General features: G+C 61.2%; 1 protein-coding gene across 1 annotated transcript in view; it reads right to left on the bottom strand.

Moving 5' to 3' along the window:
• HMCN2 (hemicentin 2) overlaps positions 1 to 18,113 on the bottom strand; it is a 129,516-nt gene that overhangs the window by 15,633 nt on the left and 95,770 nt on the right. Inside the window, 20 exon segments of the mRNA XM_036239433.1 lie at positions 1,027 to 1,108; positions 2,250 to 2,440; positions 3,582 to 3,716; positions 4,582 to 4,795; positions 5,650 to 5,840; positions 6,796 to 6,930; positions 7,235 to 7,369; positions 7,646 to 7,753; positions 8,782 to 8,946; positions 9,787 to 9,908; positions 10,700 to 10,856; positions 11,394 to 11,521; positions 12,420 to 12,564; positions 12,651 to 12,792; positions 13,339 to 13,475; positions 13,567 to 13,648; positions 14,069 to 14,256; positions 14,752 to 15,018; positions 15,425 to 15,522; positions 17,780 to 17,963. Coding sequence (XP_036095326.1) covers positions 1,027 to 1,108; positions 2,250 to 2,440; positions 3,582 to 3,716; positions 4,582 to 4,795; positions 5,650 to 5,840; positions 6,796 to 6,930; positions 7,235 to 7,369; positions 7,646 to 7,753; positions 8,782 to 8,946; positions 9,787 to 9,908; positions 10,700 to 10,856; positions 11,394 to 11,521; positions 12,420 to 12,564; positions 12,651 to 12,792; positions 13,339 to 13,475; positions 13,567 to 13,648; positions 14,069 to 14,256; positions 14,752 to 15,018; positions 15,425 to 15,522; positions 17,780 to 17,963 — 3,006 coding nt within the window.

Raw genomic sequence — 18,113 nt, forward strand, 5'->3', positions numbered from 1 at the left:
AGATGCAGCTTGTTCAGGGTGGTATGGCCATAGATGAAAATTAAATCTTAATAAATATCGAAAGTTGGGGAAAACATAATAATAGGTGGCATTTACTGATGAATTACTCTGTGTCAGGCACTGGGCCAACGCCCATTTTACATGCATTATTTCATTTAAGCCTCACGACTACTTATGATGCCTGTTCTGTCATTCTAACAAGAAAACAGAAGTGTTACAGAGAAACTAAACGATTTGCCTAGGGCCGCAGAGCAGATGGCGGAGCCAATAACACTCCCGAGTGGACCACATCCAGACCCGCCCTCCTAGCCGTCAGGACCGACCGGTTTGGCTCGCTGCTGTCTCAGGGCCTTTGCACCAGTGCTGACCTTCCTGCGTCAAACAGTCCCCCACCACCCCGGCCTGTCACATGGCTGCCTCCTTCCCGTCATTCAGATCACAATGTAAATGTCACCCCACCGGAACGGCCTTTCCTGATCGCCCCCCAGAACTGCTTCAACTTTGACTACTCCATAGCCACACTCAGACGTATTCATGGAGCCTCGTCTTCTTTGCCTTTAATTTTTGGCAAGTTTGATTGCGACGCGTCTCGGTGAAGACTTCTTTGAGTTTGTCCTGTTTGGGTTTATGTCTTTTGCGACATTCTGGGTTACCCTGAGGCTCAAAAATAGCGGTTTGTAAACTCCAAGCTGCTTGGCAAATCCAAGAGCTGTCACTATGACCTCAGTGATCCTTCTGAGTTTTGGATAAATGATCCCTGCAGGCCTGGCTCTTGGGTCCCTGGTATTTGTCAGCTCTGATCCTGACTCCCATTCTGCCCTCGGGGACATTCCCCAGGACTGCAGTGCTGGGTTTGGAATGCACATTGGTAAAAGAGTTCCAGGTCCCTGGTCCTGCCCGCCTCTCTGCCCTCCGTTCTCATCAGAGCCCGGGTCCCACCGGCCACGGCCAGGCACGGCTGCCTCCGAGCTCCCCCGTCACGCTGTCCCCACCCAGGGCCCGAGAGCGGGGGAGGCCGAGACTCACTCTGCAGCGCGAGGACCACCACTTTCTCCGCTGCACCCATCTCATTCTCCGCCAGGCACCGGTAGCGTCCCGCGTCGTCCATCTGCAGGTGGGCACGGGAGGAGGGATGTGGTGTTCAAGAGAGGAGGACGAGGAGCAGGGGAGCAGCTGGGGACAGCCAGGCACGGAAAGGGGTGACCGGAGCAAGACCCATCTCCCCAGGAAGGAGCTCAGAGCCTGAACCAGCTAGGCCTCATCACAATGGCGCATCAATAGACATCCGAAGAGAATCCAGCCCCTTCCACGCCTGGGACTGGGGTCATGGCCTCACCGCCCTCACTTCTAAGCGGCAGCGCTGGCCGCCATGCGATGGAGCTGTGGGCAGCCTGAGGCCACGCCAGAGAGGACAGCATGGGAACCGCTCCCAAGGGACCATCAGGGGGCAGCAGGGCACCCAGTTAAAGAGTACAGATTTGGGGGTCAGACCAACGTGGGGCTGAATCTCGCCTCCACTGCTTACTATACTGAACCCATTACCAGGACGTTATTGTGTTTCTGGAGCCTCGGTTTCCCCCCATCTCTAAAATGGATCACTGTCAGCATCAAATTAAGGCCCACGCAGGAAGTGGGAGGCCGGCGCCCGGCCCACGGTAAACGCTCAGGGCATGGCAGCCGTTGTTGGTGCCGCTGTGACTGATACCGCCGCTCCGCTCGCCAGTCCCATGGTTAGGGCCCTCTGGAGACAGGCTCCCACACAGGCAAGGAGCTCTGAGACGGGCTTGAAGGACTGAGTCGTGCATTTCTGCATGACCACTGGGACTTGGGACACGGAAAGGGGGGTGGGGGGGGGGCTGCTGCCCCAGGGCCTGGGAATTTGGAGCAGTGTGGAGTAGGAGTCAGGAGAGCTGGGGTGTGGTCCTGCCTTGGGCGCTTACTGCTTGTGGGCCTCTCTGAGCCTCAGAGTCTTCCTCTGTAAAATGGGGCACTCTATGGGGTTGTTACTAATGACAATCACTAGCCCCCTGAATGGGTGGGGTAAGTGAGGCGCAGAGAAGTTAAGTCACTGGCCTGGGGGGGGGGGACAGGGGCGGCGGGGGGCGGTGAGAATCTCTGGGCGATGGCCAGGAAAGTGCTTCGCAGACCACAGAGGACGGTGCCAACCTAGAGACCCCTCGAGCAACACAAAGCGCCTAGGGTATCCCGGATTCCCCTCCCCCCGCCCAAGGCGCCAGACCCCTCCTTGCCTTTGTCCTGTGGATGGTCAGCGAGCCATTCTGCAGCCAGTGCCGGAGACGGCTGCCTGGCAGTGGAAGGCCGTCTTTGATCCAGCGGATGCTGGGCGCCGGGTCTCCGTGGACCACACAGTCCAGACGGATGCTGCCCCCTACAGGTTCCACCAGGTAGGACAAGGCCTCCCCTTGCAGGACAGGAGCCTCTGCACAAGGTGACACCAGACAAAGAGTCGAAAAGGAAGTTCCCTTCAGGCTCGGCCTCCCATGATCCTGTCCCCAAAGGCCTGTCCACCAGACCCCAGGGGCCTACAGAGGCTCCTGCTGGTCCAGCATGCCTGTGCAGTCAGCGCAGCAGGGATGGCAAACGGCCTCCGTGTCAGTCACGGGGTCAAGTGAAACAGACTGGCAGCGGCCGCCAGGAACCCTGTGCTGAGTGGGATTCGAAGCAGAGCGGGAATAGTGCTGTGATCGATTAGTGATGCCTGAGACGGGCCGTTATGAGCATCATGTGAGCTCATGCGCTCTCACGGACAGACTGCCCCAGCTGCGGGGTACCTGCCGGGCACCCTGTGATCGATTAGCGATGCCCGAGACAGGCCGGGGCGCGAAGGCGGCGTTATGAGCATCATGTGAGCTCACACGCTCTCACGGACAGGCTGCCCCAGCTGTGGGGTCCCTGCTGGGCACTCGAGAGCGAGGACCATGTGATCATTAGAACACCTCTGTTGGACCCAACAACACTGGGTGACTCTCATTTCACGCAAATCTTTAACCGCTCTTGGACGCTCACGCCAGTCTCCATTCTCCCCGGCTTCCTGAGCTTGAATCCACCAACAGCTGAAGCCGCGTCCTGGTGCTTTGGGCTGCTCAGCGGCCCCCATGGAGCCCCACACCACCCATCCCGAAGCTGAGCAAACTAAGTCATGGTGTCACCGAGGGTGACTGTGCTGCGCCAGGTGGAGCGGGGGGACAACGGGGAGGCTGGCCAGCTCCGTGCGTGTTTCCGCCAGAGTGCCCTGGGCCCCGTGCCTGCCTCCCGCACTGGCACCGCTCAGCTGAGAGTAGTGACACAGGCCAGCGGGTCGGGTCTCAATTCTACCTGCGGCTGGCTCACCTGGGGAGTGTAAAAAAAAAAATACCGATGCTGAGGCCGGTTTGCTGAGTCGGGGGTGGAACCCGGGCCTCAGCATTTTATCAAGTCCCAGGGGGTTCTGACGCACAGCCAGGGTGGAGAAGTACTAGTTTAGAGGTCGGGAGGCTAGTTCCATAGATTTTCATAGAAAAAACAATAAATGGGAGTTCAGCAGAGGTCTTGAGTGAAAGGCCAGATGGCCCACGCCCTACCCTTCACGTGGACGAAGCTGACCGCCTGCACGCGGCCCACTCTGTTCTCGGCCCAGCAGACGTAGGTCCCGCTGTCCTCTCTGGTGACTGCCGCCCGCTGCAGCATGCTGCCCCCGTCCTCTTCGGACACCCCCTCTGTGGCAGAGGAAGAGACATCCCAGAGGACTCTGAGCCCAGGGTGCCAGGGACCTCCTGCCCTGAATGCTCAACTCAGGCCTGGGGCCCCGGCCGGTGCTCAGTAAAGACAGAGGAAACAGGGGCCCCTTCTCCTCAGTGGAAGCCGACCCGGGGGAGGCGCAGGCCACATCGGAGGGCGTGGCTGAAGAACCTGCCTTTCCTCGGTTTCACGTCCGCACTGAGCTTGGCGAGTGGGCAAGGGTAGGTCTCTGGGAGCCTGTTAACGTGCACCTGCTGAATTGAATCGCTCTGCCCTCGGGACTCCTGCTGTCTCCATTTTCAGGTGAAGAAGATGGACTCAGGGAGGCCAAACCCCTCGCCCAAGCCTCCAACCCGGGAAGAGTTGGGGTGAAGCCTCGTCACGGGTTTAGGGGGCTCTGGAAATATCATTTTGCAGTGATTTGACTGCATTTTAGCACTTAGCAGACATTTCCTGGGCACTACTATATATCCTGCAAGCCCTGTGCCTCTCTAAATAGCACCTGGGACCCAGGTGGGGAGACAGAGCCCCCCAGGAAAGAGGTTTGTTGAGAGGCCCACATGGGGGCAGCAGCGCTGGGCTGGAACACGGGCCCCCCTCCCGGTCCCGAGGTCTCTTGTCACAGGTGGCTTCTTGCCAGGGCCCGACATGTGACTGGTCACATGTGGCCGCATGTGGGTTTACCTCGTTCCCCTGCACCAGGCCAAGTCCGGAGACCCAGAACCCACAGCAGCGATGAACACCCACTTCCTCTTCACTGGAGTGGGGCTCCCCACCTGCCTGCCCCCCTCCGCCTCCCAGGGTCCCGGGCCCCTGTGCACTGGCTCCCCAACAGGCCCCGACCTGTGACTGGCCGGTCATTGACGGTCCAGCCAATGCGGGGGGTAGGGCTGCCCCGGGCCACACAGCGAAGCCACAGCCTGTCCCCGAGGCGCAGGCTGCGGTCCCCGGGCAGGGTGGTGAAGGCAGGCAGTGCCAGGACGGTGAGGTGTATGCGGCGGCGGGCACGGCCCGCGGGGTTCTCGGCAATGCAGGTGTAGGTGCCGGCATCCTGGCTCTGTAGGCAAAGGGACGGGTCAGGCTGAGAACGGTCCCCATGCCCAGCATGGGCCACCACGTCCCCAGGACCCACTCTCCTGCAGGTCGCACAGCTAGCACGTGGCTCGGCTTCACCACGGCACGCCCCCCAGCCTTCCCTCCAATGGCTCTGCACGTTCGGAACCTAGGCCCTGACCGGGCCATCGTGACGGTCACCATCTACCGAGCAGCCACTAGCGCCCGGCCCCACGCTCGAAGGTGGTGCTGTATCAGCTCATTTGTGCTCACGGTGTCCCTGAGGCAGCCCCCGCTCCTGGCGGCTCCTCCTAGAGGAGAATTCCAGCGGGGCCGGTGCACTCAACACGGCACCCCCGGCCTCCTGAGCGGCAGGGTCCGAGGGCCCCGTGACCCTCTCCGGGTGCGCCCGCCGAGCGGCCGCAGGTGCTTCTGGAGAGCGGCCCATTTCGCAATTACGGAATCTGATAAGTGCTGACGAGGAAGGGGGCCGGGGTCCCGCCCACTCCTCTGGCTCAGGTCAACATCGACCGGGTGCAACCTGGGACACCAAGTCATCGCCACATCCCTGGCCCAGTCCGGGCTCCTCCCCTCCCCTGGGAACTCATCATGGCGCTCCAGGTTCAGACCTTGGTTCTGTCTCTCGGCACCAGTGTGTCTTGGGAACACGGGGTCCACTCTGAGCCTCGGTTTCCCCATCTGTGCTCTGGGACAGTAATACCCATTTCCCCGGGTTCCTGTGGCTGAAAGCTGCACAGGGCTCAGCACGGAGCATGACAAACGGGGAGCCCAGCGGACGGTGGCTGCTCCCCTTGTTACTCCGATTCCCCTCTGTGCTCCGTGGGCTCAGAGCCTCACCTCCGAGTTCTTCACCAGCAGCTCCCCGGAGGGCTGGACGGTGAACTTGCCCTCGGTTCCAGACACAGGGTGGCCGTCTTTTTCCCAGGTGATGTCAGGCTCGGGGCTGCCACTGGCCACACAGGGCAAGAGGGCGTGGGAGCCTTCGGTGGTGGACAGGTCAGGGAGGCCAGCCTCAATCACGGGAGGGACTGTGGGGACAGGGAGGTCCACTCAGGAACTGGGGCGGTCGCTGCCCCGGTGGCCTCGGCCTGCCCCTCAGTCCCTTTCTCCACCCCCATCTGCTGCTCCCACTGGCAACCTGGTCACAGGCCACTGCCCATGGTCTGGACGGCGGGGGGACTCTGCTAAAGCTGTGACAGGGTGACACCGTTACACACACGTGCAAACACACACGCTAAAGCTCCGGGACAGAGGCCTCCCTAGCCGGGCCCCCCGTGGGCGCCGATCCCAGCTGTCGGCCGGCGTCCAGGACCACGAAGCCCCCGCGTGCCCCTCCTCTGGGCAGAGTGCAGGCCACCGGATGGACACACAGGGAGGAGGACCTCGCTGGACAAGGAGACTTTGGAGGACGCATGGAGCCGGCAGCCCTCCCTGGGCTCATAAGCAAAGTCTGACCCCAGCCGTACACAGGCAGCCACGGGGCCGGCCCACTGTCACAGCCGCCCGAGCAGACGCCAGGGTCCAGGCAGGTCGGGCCCACACTGAGCACTCCCGGGAGCCCGGCGCATTTGGGGCCAGTGGCACTTCCTGTCTCTCCGAAGTCAATGATTGGTCAAACTCAGGGAAGGACACATTTAATTTCATGTTTGTGTAGAAGGGACACAAATGGCCACTGCTCCTGGAAAGCCAGAAATGAACAAGGGAGGACCGGACCAGTGTCCCTTGAGGGGCCGGGGAGGCAGAGGGACTGCGGCTATCGTCTGAAGCCAGACTTGTGCACAAAACGGGAGACGAGGATTGCCCCTCAATTCCTTCTAGACCCACAGCAGGGCTGGGGTGGGGAGGGCGCGGGGACGTGCCCCACCTGGGCTGGAGCCCGGCAGGGAAGGGAGGGGCTCTCTGGGGCCTCAAGCCCGGCTCACCAGGTGCACCCTGCCCCGCCCCCGCTCGCCAGGTGCACCCTGGACCCCTGCATGCTCCCACCTTGCACCACCAGCCGAGTTTTGCCCACGGAGCTGCCCACGTTGTTCTGGGCGATGCAAAAGTAGTTCCCAGCATCCTCTGGGCTGGCGCGGACAATCTGCAGCTGCCCGCTGGGCAGAACCTGGGTACCCGCTCCTGGATTGGGTGGAGGAAGTGGGGAGGGGCCAGTGGGTGGGGCAACAGAACCCCAAGGTGGGCAGGAGAGCAGCACGGGACTCGCTGTGGCCACAGAGTGATGGCGGGGACAGAGTCAGTGCAGAAGTGGACCCAGAGCCCAGCCAGGCTGTCCCTCCCTGATCTCCCAACCGAGCCACCGAGCGCTCAGGCAGACTCCCGGGCTCTGGGCTGTGGAAGGAGGAAGGGGGAAGGACCGGCAGGAAGGAGGACCCCAGGCCCATACGGTCATCCTCCCTCCAGCACTAGCCTCAGCGAGACTCACCTGTTGGGATGCTGAGCCCCTCCTTCTGCCAGGTGATGCCTGGCCGTGGGACACCCGAGGCCTCGCAAGGCAGCAGCACCTCCGCCCCCACCATAGCCCGAACCGTGCTAGGCAGTGGCTTCACCACAGGGGAGGCTGCAAAGAAACGGGCTCCAGAGGTCCCTGCGGATGGCTTCACACCCAGGCCCCTCTACCCAGGGGGCCTCTAAGAGAAAAGTCACCGAAGGAAACGGGGGTTCCAGAAACCTGGGCACGGAAGAGGCCGGTGGGGCCCCATCGGAGAGCGAGACCAGAGGCAGGTCTGGGGCCTCTATTTTCACCTCCGTCCCCAGCCCCGCCTGCTTCTAGCTCTGCACCCGCTCCCTGCCCCACGGGTCTGGGCTGTCTGGCCAGGAGGGCGGGGGACCCTACCTTGCACAGCGAGGGCCACGTGTTTGTGGGCCACGCCTGCCGAGTTGCGGGCTGTGCAGATGTAGCGGCCAGCGTGGATGGGGAGGACCTGCCCGATCTCCAGGGCGCCTGTGGGTGGAGCGGGGCACGAAGAGGGGTGAGGGGACCAGGGGACAGGGATGGAGCCAGCTGGGCTCTTACACGTCCGCACCCCGGCATCCCTGGTCCAGGCCCCTCGGCCTGCCTCCTGCCCGTTTGTAAGCAGTGTAGGGGAACCTGGGTCCTGGGACGCCCCTGCTCCCCACCCAGAGCGTAACTGTGGGCGAGTCCCTCCCACTCTATGGCCTCAGTTTCCCCCGTGTACAATGAGGAATTACGCAGGTTGGTCTCTAGACCCTTCTGGCCCTGATGTTTCAGGATGAGCCACTTTCCCATCTGGAATCTCTGGCCCACCCATAGTCCCCCAGGCCTCCCTCTGCTATTCTCACCATACTCTGCTCAAAACTCTCCTCCTCCAGGAAGCCTCCTGGATTCCTGCCTCCTCTATCTTCCCTTTGCCCTCCCTCCTTCAGGGCGAAGTGGTTTCTAAGCTGTCCTCTGGGGAGCCCTGAAGGGGACGGAGGACTGCCACCCCGCGGCCCCCACCCTACCCCCAGCTGGAACTGGAACCTCAGCCGTTTTACACGTGGGGCCTCCCTGTGGCCACCCGTCAGAGGGAAGGTGTCCACGGCGTCAGGAGGGTTTGAAAACCATAGGCCTGGCCAGTGGGTCTCAGCCTCTAGGACCTTACTGATTAACCGACAAAATAGATTTCATCTGAATCCCCGTAAAGTTGCCAGCTTTCATTTTGATAAACACATTTTTAAAAGTCACCATCTCCGATCACCTTAACTTCACGAAAGAAACTCTCAGCACCCAAATACTAAGAGAAGCGTAATTTCAGCCTAAGGGACATCCCTTCTCCTTCTGCTGAGCTGAAACAGCAACGCTCCCGCGCTACGGACGGACGGGACACTGAGGCACGGCGAGGGGCTGCTCCCGGGTCGCACCGGGCGGAACCTGCGTCTTGCTCCCCCACATGGTCCCGGGGGGGGGGGGCGGTGCGCCCAGCGCCCTTGGTCCCCGCGGCAGCGGCTCTCCGTGGTCCCCGTTCCTACCTGACGGCAAGACACGATAGCCGTTGCCCCGCACCCCGAGCCGGGTGCCCGCCTTCCTCCAGGACACCAGCGGGGCCGGCACGCCCACGCTGTGGCACGTGAGCACCACGGGCGCCAGCTGGGTCACAGTGAAGTCCGTCTGGTCGTCGGCAATGGTGGGAGGTACTGAAACGCGAGAGCGGGCGTGAGGCCCCCACCAAGGCCTTCGGGGGACGCGAGGCCCCGGCGGGCCGGGCGGGTGAAAACCGTAAACGCGGACCCCGCGTGACATTTGTGACGGGGGGGCCGGGGGGGAGGTGTGACAGAGAGAGAAGTCACGCTCTCTCTCTCAGGAGATGTTCCCTGCTGGGCAAGGGAGTCGTGGGGAAGCGGCTTCTGTAGAGACAGCAGCCGGGCCCCCCGGGGAGTGTCCCCCCCGGGAAGGGAGCGGTGAGGGCTCCGGGCAGGAGGGCAGAGTGGCGTGCAGCCTGTGAGCAGATGGGGAAGCAGATGTGGGCTGGGCGGAGGGAACAGTGTTTGCGGTGGAGGGAACAGCACGCGAAGGCCCAGAGGCGAGGAACAAAAAGCTAGCCAACGTTACTGGGTCCCAGGGTGAGGCGGGCCAAGGGGTAGGTGGAACCTGGGGTGGGGGTCGGCGGAGCCAGCCCGCAGGGGACCGGTGGGCCCAGGTGACGCCTTGCATTCTGTCCTGAGGGTAATGGGCGGTGTAGGGAGAGAATGCAACCAGGGTGACAATAAGGTCAGATTTGGGTTTAGAACATTCTGGATTGAGGAGAGGACTCTCCTTCGAACCCCCACATGCCAGGAACCGTGCTGGAGCCAGGGTTAGGTCAGCGTGGGTAGGGCGGGATCAGAGAGGGCCTCCTGCAGGAGGTGGTCCATGCAGGGCGGGCAGTTCCCAGAGGGAACGGCTCACGTCCGCCCAGGTGCACAGGCGCACAGGTGGAGCGCACACGGGACAGAGAGGTGTGACCACATCCCGCTTCTCCCTCGGCTCCGACTCACCGAGGACAGTCACCCGGTAGAGCCTTCGGGCCTCGCCCACCTCGTTGCTCGCTACGCACTCAAACTGGGCTGAGTCCTGAGGGCCGGGGGCTGCGAGGAGCAGGGCATTGGCGGGCAGGAGCCTGGGACAGACAGACGGACAGACGGTGGGGCTGCGAAGTGACCGGCCTGGCTGACCTGAGACCAGCCAGCCCCAGCCTCCCTGTCTGGGGGTCTGGAAGGGAGGGGTGTCTCACCACCATTCCCCTTTCCTATCTCTGGCTCCCAGCCCTGACTCTAGGCATTCCTTCTAGAAGTTTCTACCTCCATAGGTCTAGCTGTTCGAGGGCGATCTCCATTTGCACCCCCGTTTCTCTGTAACCCACGTTCCCCACAGTCACCGTCCCTCGTAACTTCTCTAATAGTGACATCCAGATCCTTGGTCAGAACCGCTTGTGTCTTTGAACACGTGCTTTAGCCATAAAGCTCCGAGCACCCAACACGCCGAGCGATCGGTGGATTCACCGGTGCACCGGCTCCTTTAATGCTCCCATGATCTTGCCGTGATCGGCTACGTGTGAGAAGCGGGGAGACCGGGGCTCCTGCAGGCGCCAGGGCTCCAGGCTCGGCCAGCATGAACTCGGGCTTTCCACACTTGTCTGTAAACGGTGACTGGTGTGGTTTTAAAGGCCACGTATCTTCTGTCGGGCTGTACGTCCCAAATGCCCCCACGCCCTGCCAGGCATCTCGGCGTAAAGAGCCTCCTGGCCCAGTGAGGTGGGGACACACGTTCTGGTGCTGGCTTCGCCGAGACCCTGAGCACATTCCTGCCTCGTTTTTGACCTGGGCTCCCCTCTGTGAGTCGGTCATGCCCTTCCCCGCCCCCCACCCCCACCCCAAGCGTCTCATAAGACCAACAGGACCAGCTGAGTACCGGTAGGCGCCCTGCTGCAGGCGCAAGTCCAGCTTCTGTCCATCCTTCCACCAGACCACGAGGGGCTTGGGGGAGCCGCTGACCTCACAGGGCAGTGAGGCAGGCGTGTGGGCAGTCAGCGTCAGGTTGGAGGGGCTGGGGGCGATGGCGGGAGGCTCTGGGGAGAGAGCAGTGGTCAGGAGTCAGGGTACCGGATGGGGCAGGCAGAGAGGAGGCAGGCGATCTCCCGGCAGGCTCCCAAACACAGGGCGATGGGGCCTTTGCGCACCCCTGAGGCTGGCATCCCCCTAAGCATCTCCCCTGGGATGAGGCCCCAGCAGCCTGCCCGAGGCCAGGGCCCCCATCACGGCCTCCACCGAGGTGATGAATGGAGTGGGAACAGCAGATCGCAGTCCCCGGTTCAGTGATTCTGAATCTCATCCTTGCAAATGTTTGACATCTTTTATGTGTTTTATCACTCACTCAATATGATAGCATAGAAGTAAGTGGATGTAATATATACAGAAAATAAATATGCATCTTTTGAGTGTGATGCTGGAAACTTTCTATTAACGAGCTTCACGGTCAAAAACATTTGGAGGCCATTGCTCTTGGCTCCTGACAGCTAGAATGACCCAGAAACGAGTCTGGGCCTGGCCCAGGCAGAGGGAAGTGCTGAAGGCAAGGAAAATGCACACCTTCCCTGTTCACCTACCGAAGACCCGGAGGTCACGGCCTTGCCGATCGGAGCCTGCAGAGTTGGCCGCCAGGCAGAGGTAGTGGCCAGCGTCCTGGGCAAGGACTGGCTGGATCCTCAGGGAGCCCTCGGGCAGAACCTGCAACCTGGAATGGAAGGAGGGGTTGCCATGGAGACCAGCAGACCAGCAACACCCTGCGAGGAGGCTGGGCCCCTGGTGCCTCTTGCTTTCCCAGCAAGAGGGTGCTAACTCAGGAGTCCTACTCTCGTGAGGCGGAGGTTAATGTGGTCACAGCCATGGGTAGCAACCCGCACCCCAAGCCAGCATCAGAAAGGTTGAGAGGGGCTGCTTCCGGGCCTCCCGTGTTCCCATCTGGGCCAGCCTCTCCCTAAGAGTCAGCAGGCAGCAGCACCCCCACCTTTCTGAGAATGGCTCCTAGATCTGAGAACTAACCCCTTCCCAAGGGCCATGTCTGTCTGTGTAACCCCGCCCCCAGCCGCAGCTGATTGGACTGGGGAGGAACACATCACTCAGGCGGGGCCAATGGAATTCTCTGCCCTGAGAATTTTGATCTGGGCTTCACAGACAGTGCTCAGGGCTCTGCAGGTTGTGTGAACTGAGGAGCTCTAATTTGACTGCCAAAAGAAGGGAGGCTTCTCTGCCATGTTCACAAAGAAAGAAAGTATAGAAAATTGTGTGTGTGTGTGTGTGTGTGTGTGAGAGAGAGAGAGAGAGAGAGAGAGAGAGAGAGAGAGTGAAAGAGAGAGAGAGAGAGAGAGAGAGAGAGAGAGAGAGAGAGAGAGAGAGAGAGGCATAAAGCCAGCATTCGCAGTAACAGAGATCAGCAGCCAAGGGTCAAACCAAATAGACAGATAACCACCAGGGGTTCTCGAACAAGTAGGCTTGTCCGTCCTTGGGTACTAAGAGGACCCAGGTCCAGGTGATAGTCACCTTCTGCTCCAACTGCCCAGGTGGGTTTCTATTTACAACCCACGAAGAGGTACCTGAGACCCTCCCCAATGCCCTCCCCTTCCAGCTCTCACCTGGGGCTCCCAGAATCCAGGGGGGCCCCGTCTTTCCGCCAGCTCACCAGGGGCGGGGGCGCACCGTCGACCTGGCAGGGCAGTACGGCTGTCTGGTTCACAGAGGCGTTCACTGCAGCTGGTCCCGGCTGAATGGTGGGCACCGCTGGAGGGGGGCACAGAGGGAGCGGGTGCTGGGGGCCTGCCGCTCCGCAGGCGGTGGGCGGGGAGACTGGGGGCGGGCCCACTCACTGTGGATCTCCACACGGAAGGCCACACTGGTGCTGCCCGCGGGGTTGCGGGCGGTGCAGCTGTAGTCGCCGCCGTCGGCCGTGCTCAGGGCCTGCAGCTGGAGGAATCTACCCTGCTCTGGGAACTGGGTGTGGGCATCCGCCTGTAGAGCCCCCCAGGGCGGAGGGACCCTCGTCAGCACTGGGCAGGGCCAGGCCAGTCCCCAGGCACCAGCTGAGGGGGACCAAGGAACCGGTGGGGCCGGACGGCGGGCGCCCCTGGGAGACCGAGACGGCACCCGCCCGGGAGCTCCGTCTGTCTGTCGCGGAGGTCGCAGAGGGGGCTTATGCTCAGATCAGGAGCTGAGCTCCCACCAGGAGAGCTACAATCGTGGGGTCCACAGCAGCGAGCCTCCCCTTCCAGGGCTGAGCGCAGAGCGCCTCAGTAACTGGCCCCGGGTCACACGGCCACTAAGTGCAGCCGGAAGTTACGATGGGAAGAACGCAGATCTGCCTCAGGGGTCCTACGTGCGAATCTCAGCCTTGCCTGTGTCCCTGTCCATGGCATGGAGTGGCAACAATGATAGGGACAGGGAACGTGGGGAGAGCAGGTACGCAAGATGCTGGCGCAGAGCAGACCCTCAGCACCTGGGGTCCAGTCTGGTCAGGGTCAGAGGGAGGTGCCCCTGGGTCCCCGGCCTGGCACCCACCTGCAGCAGGATGCCATCTCGGTGCCACTCAATCTCAGGGGCCGGATCTGCCTCCACCGAGCACTCTAGAACCAGCTGCCCCGGGGCCAGGCCAACCACGGAGCGGGGGCCTCGGGGCCCGATAATGTGTGGAGGTGCTGGGGGTGGGCAGAGAAGGCATGAGAGATGGACCCACCCCTGCAGGTCCCACCCTGCCTCCGTCCCCTGCCCCCACCCCGACATCCTTACCTTGAATCCTGACCCGGAAACTCTTTTCGACTTCGCCAGCAGGACTCTGGGCCAGGCAAGTGTACAGCCCAGCATCGCCCACCTGGGGATGGAGCAGGTGAGCAGCTGCCTCTGGCCCCCACCTGCCCACCTCCTCTCCTGGTTCCCTTCCTTCACAGCTAAGGCCCCTGCTGAGCCTGGCATTCTGCTTTTTAGTCAACCCATTCCCTTCTCTGGAATGTTTCTCCTCTATTTCTGTCTCACCCTTGCTTTAGGGCTCGGGCAAAGCCTGCCTCCGGCAGGAAGTCCCTGCGGACTGCACCAGCCCTCCTCTGGCTGGGCTGTGAGTTATCTGGTTTCTGCATCAGCCTGCATCAGACAGGGCCGGGAGCCTCCAAGGGCATGGCCCATATGGGTCATCTCCACATCCTCACCCCACCAAACTTTGCAAGGTGCTGCTGGGTCCCTCCCCTTCCCCCCTCCCCTCCCCAGATGCCTCCCACAGCAGGCAGGACCGCCGCACCTGCACAGCCTCCACCAGGAGCAGCCGCCCAGCTCCCTTTCCGTCCCGGCTGCTCAGGGGCTGCCCGTCCTTATGCCAGGTGATGTTGGGCGAAGGGGTGCCCCGGGCATCACAGCGGAGCTCCAAGGGGGCACCGGGGGGCAGTAGCAGCTCTGCAGGATGGCCTGAGTCCTCGATGTGGGGGGGGTCTACAAAACGCCGTGCCCCGGGTCAGCTGTGGGGGCTGCGGCCAGAGCACTTTCCCACCATCCAGATGCTGGCAGCAGCCGGGGTCACATACGGGCAGGTGGGGACTGGGGCGGGGGGCGGCGGATGAGGCTAAGAACAAGAGAATCCATGGGCGCCTCTGCCCGGGACAATTATTTCTGCTTAAAACCGACAAAGACACAGTATGGAGGGGAGAGCACGATTGACGAATTTTTCTAATGCAGCAGAACACTGGCAAAATCCTGTGTTCTAGACGGGGGGCTCTGCCCCCCGATTTCGGTGGTTTTGTCCCTGCTTTACATGGCTGGGGGGCACCGAGGAGCACAACCCCAGGAGAATGAAACATCCCAGCCGCCGGTCCCCCGAGGCCAGGCCTCCAGGCCTCTCCCCTCGCTCACCGCCCTCTGCATCGGCCCCAGAGGCCCACCCTGCCCTCCGAGGCCCAGGACAGGGGCTGCTGGGGGCTGAGGACCCACCCATCACTGTCAGCTGGAAGTGCCTCCTCGCTTCCCCTGCCTCGCTCGCGGCCACGCAGGAGTAGGTCCCCGAGTCCTCAGCTTCCACTGTCTCCAGTTGCAGGCCAGGCCCCTGTTCGAGGCTCTGAGGCAACAAAGGCTCCCCATCCTTCATCCACGATACTAGGGGCGGGGGGCTGCCCTGGGCTTCACAGGGGAGGACCACCGGGGAGCCGCGGACCACTGCGACGTCATTCTGGAACTCTGCCGGCTCCAGGACCGGCGGCACTGTTCGGGGAGAGAGAGTGGGCGTAAGTCGTTTCATTCCCAATTCTCAGCTTAGACCTCACTCACCTCCTCCAGGAAGTCCTCCCTGAACCCAGGCGAAGCACCCTCCTCGGTGCTCCCACAGCACACTCTCCTTCCCCTGGTGGCACGAGTCACTTGGTATTGTGATTGTCTCTTTACAAAGTGGCTTCCTGCCCTGACCTCCTGGTGGCAAGGGTCACCTCTGCTCACTGCCCTATCCCGGTGCCTGGCAAAGCCCTGGCACACCAGTGTCCAATGACCACTTGTGACATGAATGAATAAGCAGCTGACCGGATCGGACAGAGTCCCTGCGTTTGCCCACAAGGCCCTGATTCTCACACCCCAGGGCCAGAGGCCGGGGTTATGCCGCTCCTTTGCTCCTTACCATGCACCTGCAAGGTCACGTTTCTGTCGGCCACGCCAGCTGGGCTCGCAGCCACACAGGTGAAGGTGCCGGAATCTGCCAACTGCACCTGGGAAATCCTGAACCCCTCGAGAGAGAGGGCAGAGAGAGAGAGGGAAGGGCCTCAGTGGAAAAGGTCTCTCCTCTTTTCCATCCTGTCGCTCAAAGGCTTGTCCCTCACATGGGCAGCTCCGAAATGCGAACTTGACCAAGTCCAGCCTCTGCTTAACCTCCTTTCCTGGCTCCCCCGCACCCCCAGGATAAAGTCCCAGACTCCCTGCTCCCAGCCCTGCCTGACTCCCCATACTACCTGTTCAATGACAACCCCCAAAGGTCCATCTCCTGAACCCCCAAGCGGAGTAACAGATGCCTGGCTGCCATCCTGCCTGGATGTCTGAGAGCCTCTCAAACCCGACATGCTCAAACGGAACCCGCCCCTCACGCCGTGAACCCATCCCCGCCTTCCAGGTGCCCGGGTAGAGGCTCGGCTCCCCCCGTCTCTCATCACTTGCCACCTCCACCACCTGGCTCTGACCCAGGCCCCACCTGCCTTCCCTGCTCTGCCCTGGGCCCCGCAGCAGCCAGAAACATCATCTAAAAACCTCAGCCGCAACCCAAAAGAATTGAAAGCAAAGACTCAGAGATGTTTGTACACCAACAAACATTCATGATGGCCAAAGGCGGACGCAGTCCAGCTGCCCGCCAACCAACGGATGGAGAAGCAAAATGTGGCCCATCCACACCGTGGAATATTATTCGGCCTTAAAAAGGAAGGAAATTCTGACACCTGCTACAACGTGGATGGACTTCAAGAACATCGCATTAAGTGAAGTCAGCCAGCCACAAAAAGATGAATAGACAGGAAGTAGAATGCTGGGTGCCAGGGGCTGGGGGAGGGGCTGGGGAGCGCGTATTTAATGGGGACAGAGTTTCAGTTTGGGAAGATGAAAAGTTCCGGAGAGGGATGGTGGGGATGGTCGCACAGCAGTACTTAATGCCATTCTGTCCTTAAAAATGGTTAAAACTGTAAATTTTATATTATGTGTATTTTACCATAATTAAAAAAAAATGTAAGTCACATCATGGTGCTTTTCTGCTGAAAACCCTCCCAGGCGAATCCAGCTCTCCTTAGGAAAACCCAAGTCTTTCCAAGGACTTAAGAGGTCCAGTGTCATCTGACCCTCTCCCCTCCCCACTCTGTTTCTTACAGGCGAAGGCGCTGGCCACCTCGGGCCCGGCACCTGCTCGCCCCTCTGCCCGGATGCTCTCTGCCTCCCGGAATCCAGTCACCCTGCCTTCTCGCCTCCTTCCACCGGATCTCAGTGCCTTTCCGACCGACCGCCCGACACAGCACCCTCCGCCGCCGCCGCCCGCCCCTCCTCTTACTCTGGTTTTCAGAGCACACGTCCCTTGTGAGATTTCATTTCCCTGTCTGTTCCTTTTCCATCCGCCGCGCCCCCTGCAGCGGCGGGGGCGAGGGCTCTATCTTGCTCACTGCTCTCTCTCTCTCTCAGGGCCTGAAACTGGCCCTGGAACTGGGAGGACCCGCAAACGCTGCTGACTCTGCTCATGGACCGTCCTGCAGGGAGCTCTCCCTGCTGTCCGCCACCCCGGGCCAGGCGGAGCCGGGTGCGAGCAGACGGCGTCCCCTGGATCCGTGCCCCCCTCATCCGGCTGTGAGAGCCGAAGGGCAGAGAGGCCCCTTTCATCTCTGGAGTTGCATTTGGGGGTGCGGTCCTCTCCCTTTCCTCATCAGAAACCTCTGTCTACTTGCATTGTTTTTACTCTAACGACCATACAGATGTGTTTTTAAGCCTGTAAACAATAATATAAACGGAACCACTTTAAAATCGAGCGGGCGCTGCCTCGTCGGAGGACCGGCCTGGCATATCTTCTGCCTCGAATCTTTGGAATGTTCGAATGGGGCAAAATGACCTCTGGACCGGGCCTAGGGCAAGAGAGTGTGTCCCAAACAACTGTTTGCAAAGATAACGAGAAAGCGGTTATGACAGCGGCTGGACTGAAAAGTGAAAACATTGTTCGGAATTAATGTCGCTATGTTCTCCGTGCCAACAGGAGTGCCTTCCTTCTGTTGATACAATTGTCCCCTGCCCTTTCGCATAGGTACCCCCCACCCTTGTCCCCAAATGGCAACACTCTTTGGGCTTCTGCCTGAACTAATGAGTCCCAAGTGGCTATTCTTATTGATCTCCCGAATGCTCGTTGCTTCTCACTTTGAAAGCCTTTTATTTTTAGGTCCACAAGCCCAAGCTGCTGGAAGACTGTGTCTGGGGCCTGTGACCCTCTGCCCAGCGGGTGCAGGAGCTGCTCCCTTACCGGAGGATGCGGCCGGAGCCGAGGAGGTGGGTGCGCTGGGAGAGCGGGAGGGGCAGGCCGTCCTTGAGCCAGCTCACGCGGATGGGTGGAGAGCCCCGGACAGGGCACGCCATGGTCACCAGCTCCCCAGACCTGCGTACCAGGGTCCCTGTGTCTTCTGTCCCCTGCTCAATGGTCGGAGGCACTGGGGGTGGAAAGAGAAAAGAAGGGGGTCTGGGGAGGGGTCTGGGGAGGGGTTCTGAGGGGTCTTCTCCCAGGGAAGTTCCAGGAGGTGATGCCAATGCCCAGACCTTTGCCACACGCACCCCAGGGAGGAATGAGGGCCGCTGCCTGG

Source organism: Rousettus aegyptiacus, unplaced genomic scaffold, assembly GCF_014176215.1.
Source record: "Rousettus aegyptiacus isolate mRouAeg1 unplaced genomic scaffold, mRouAeg1.p scaffold_m13_p_3, whole genome shotgun sequence".
NCBI lineage: Eukaryota > Metazoa > Chordata > Mammalia > Chiroptera > Pteropodidae > Rousettus > Rousettus aegyptiacus.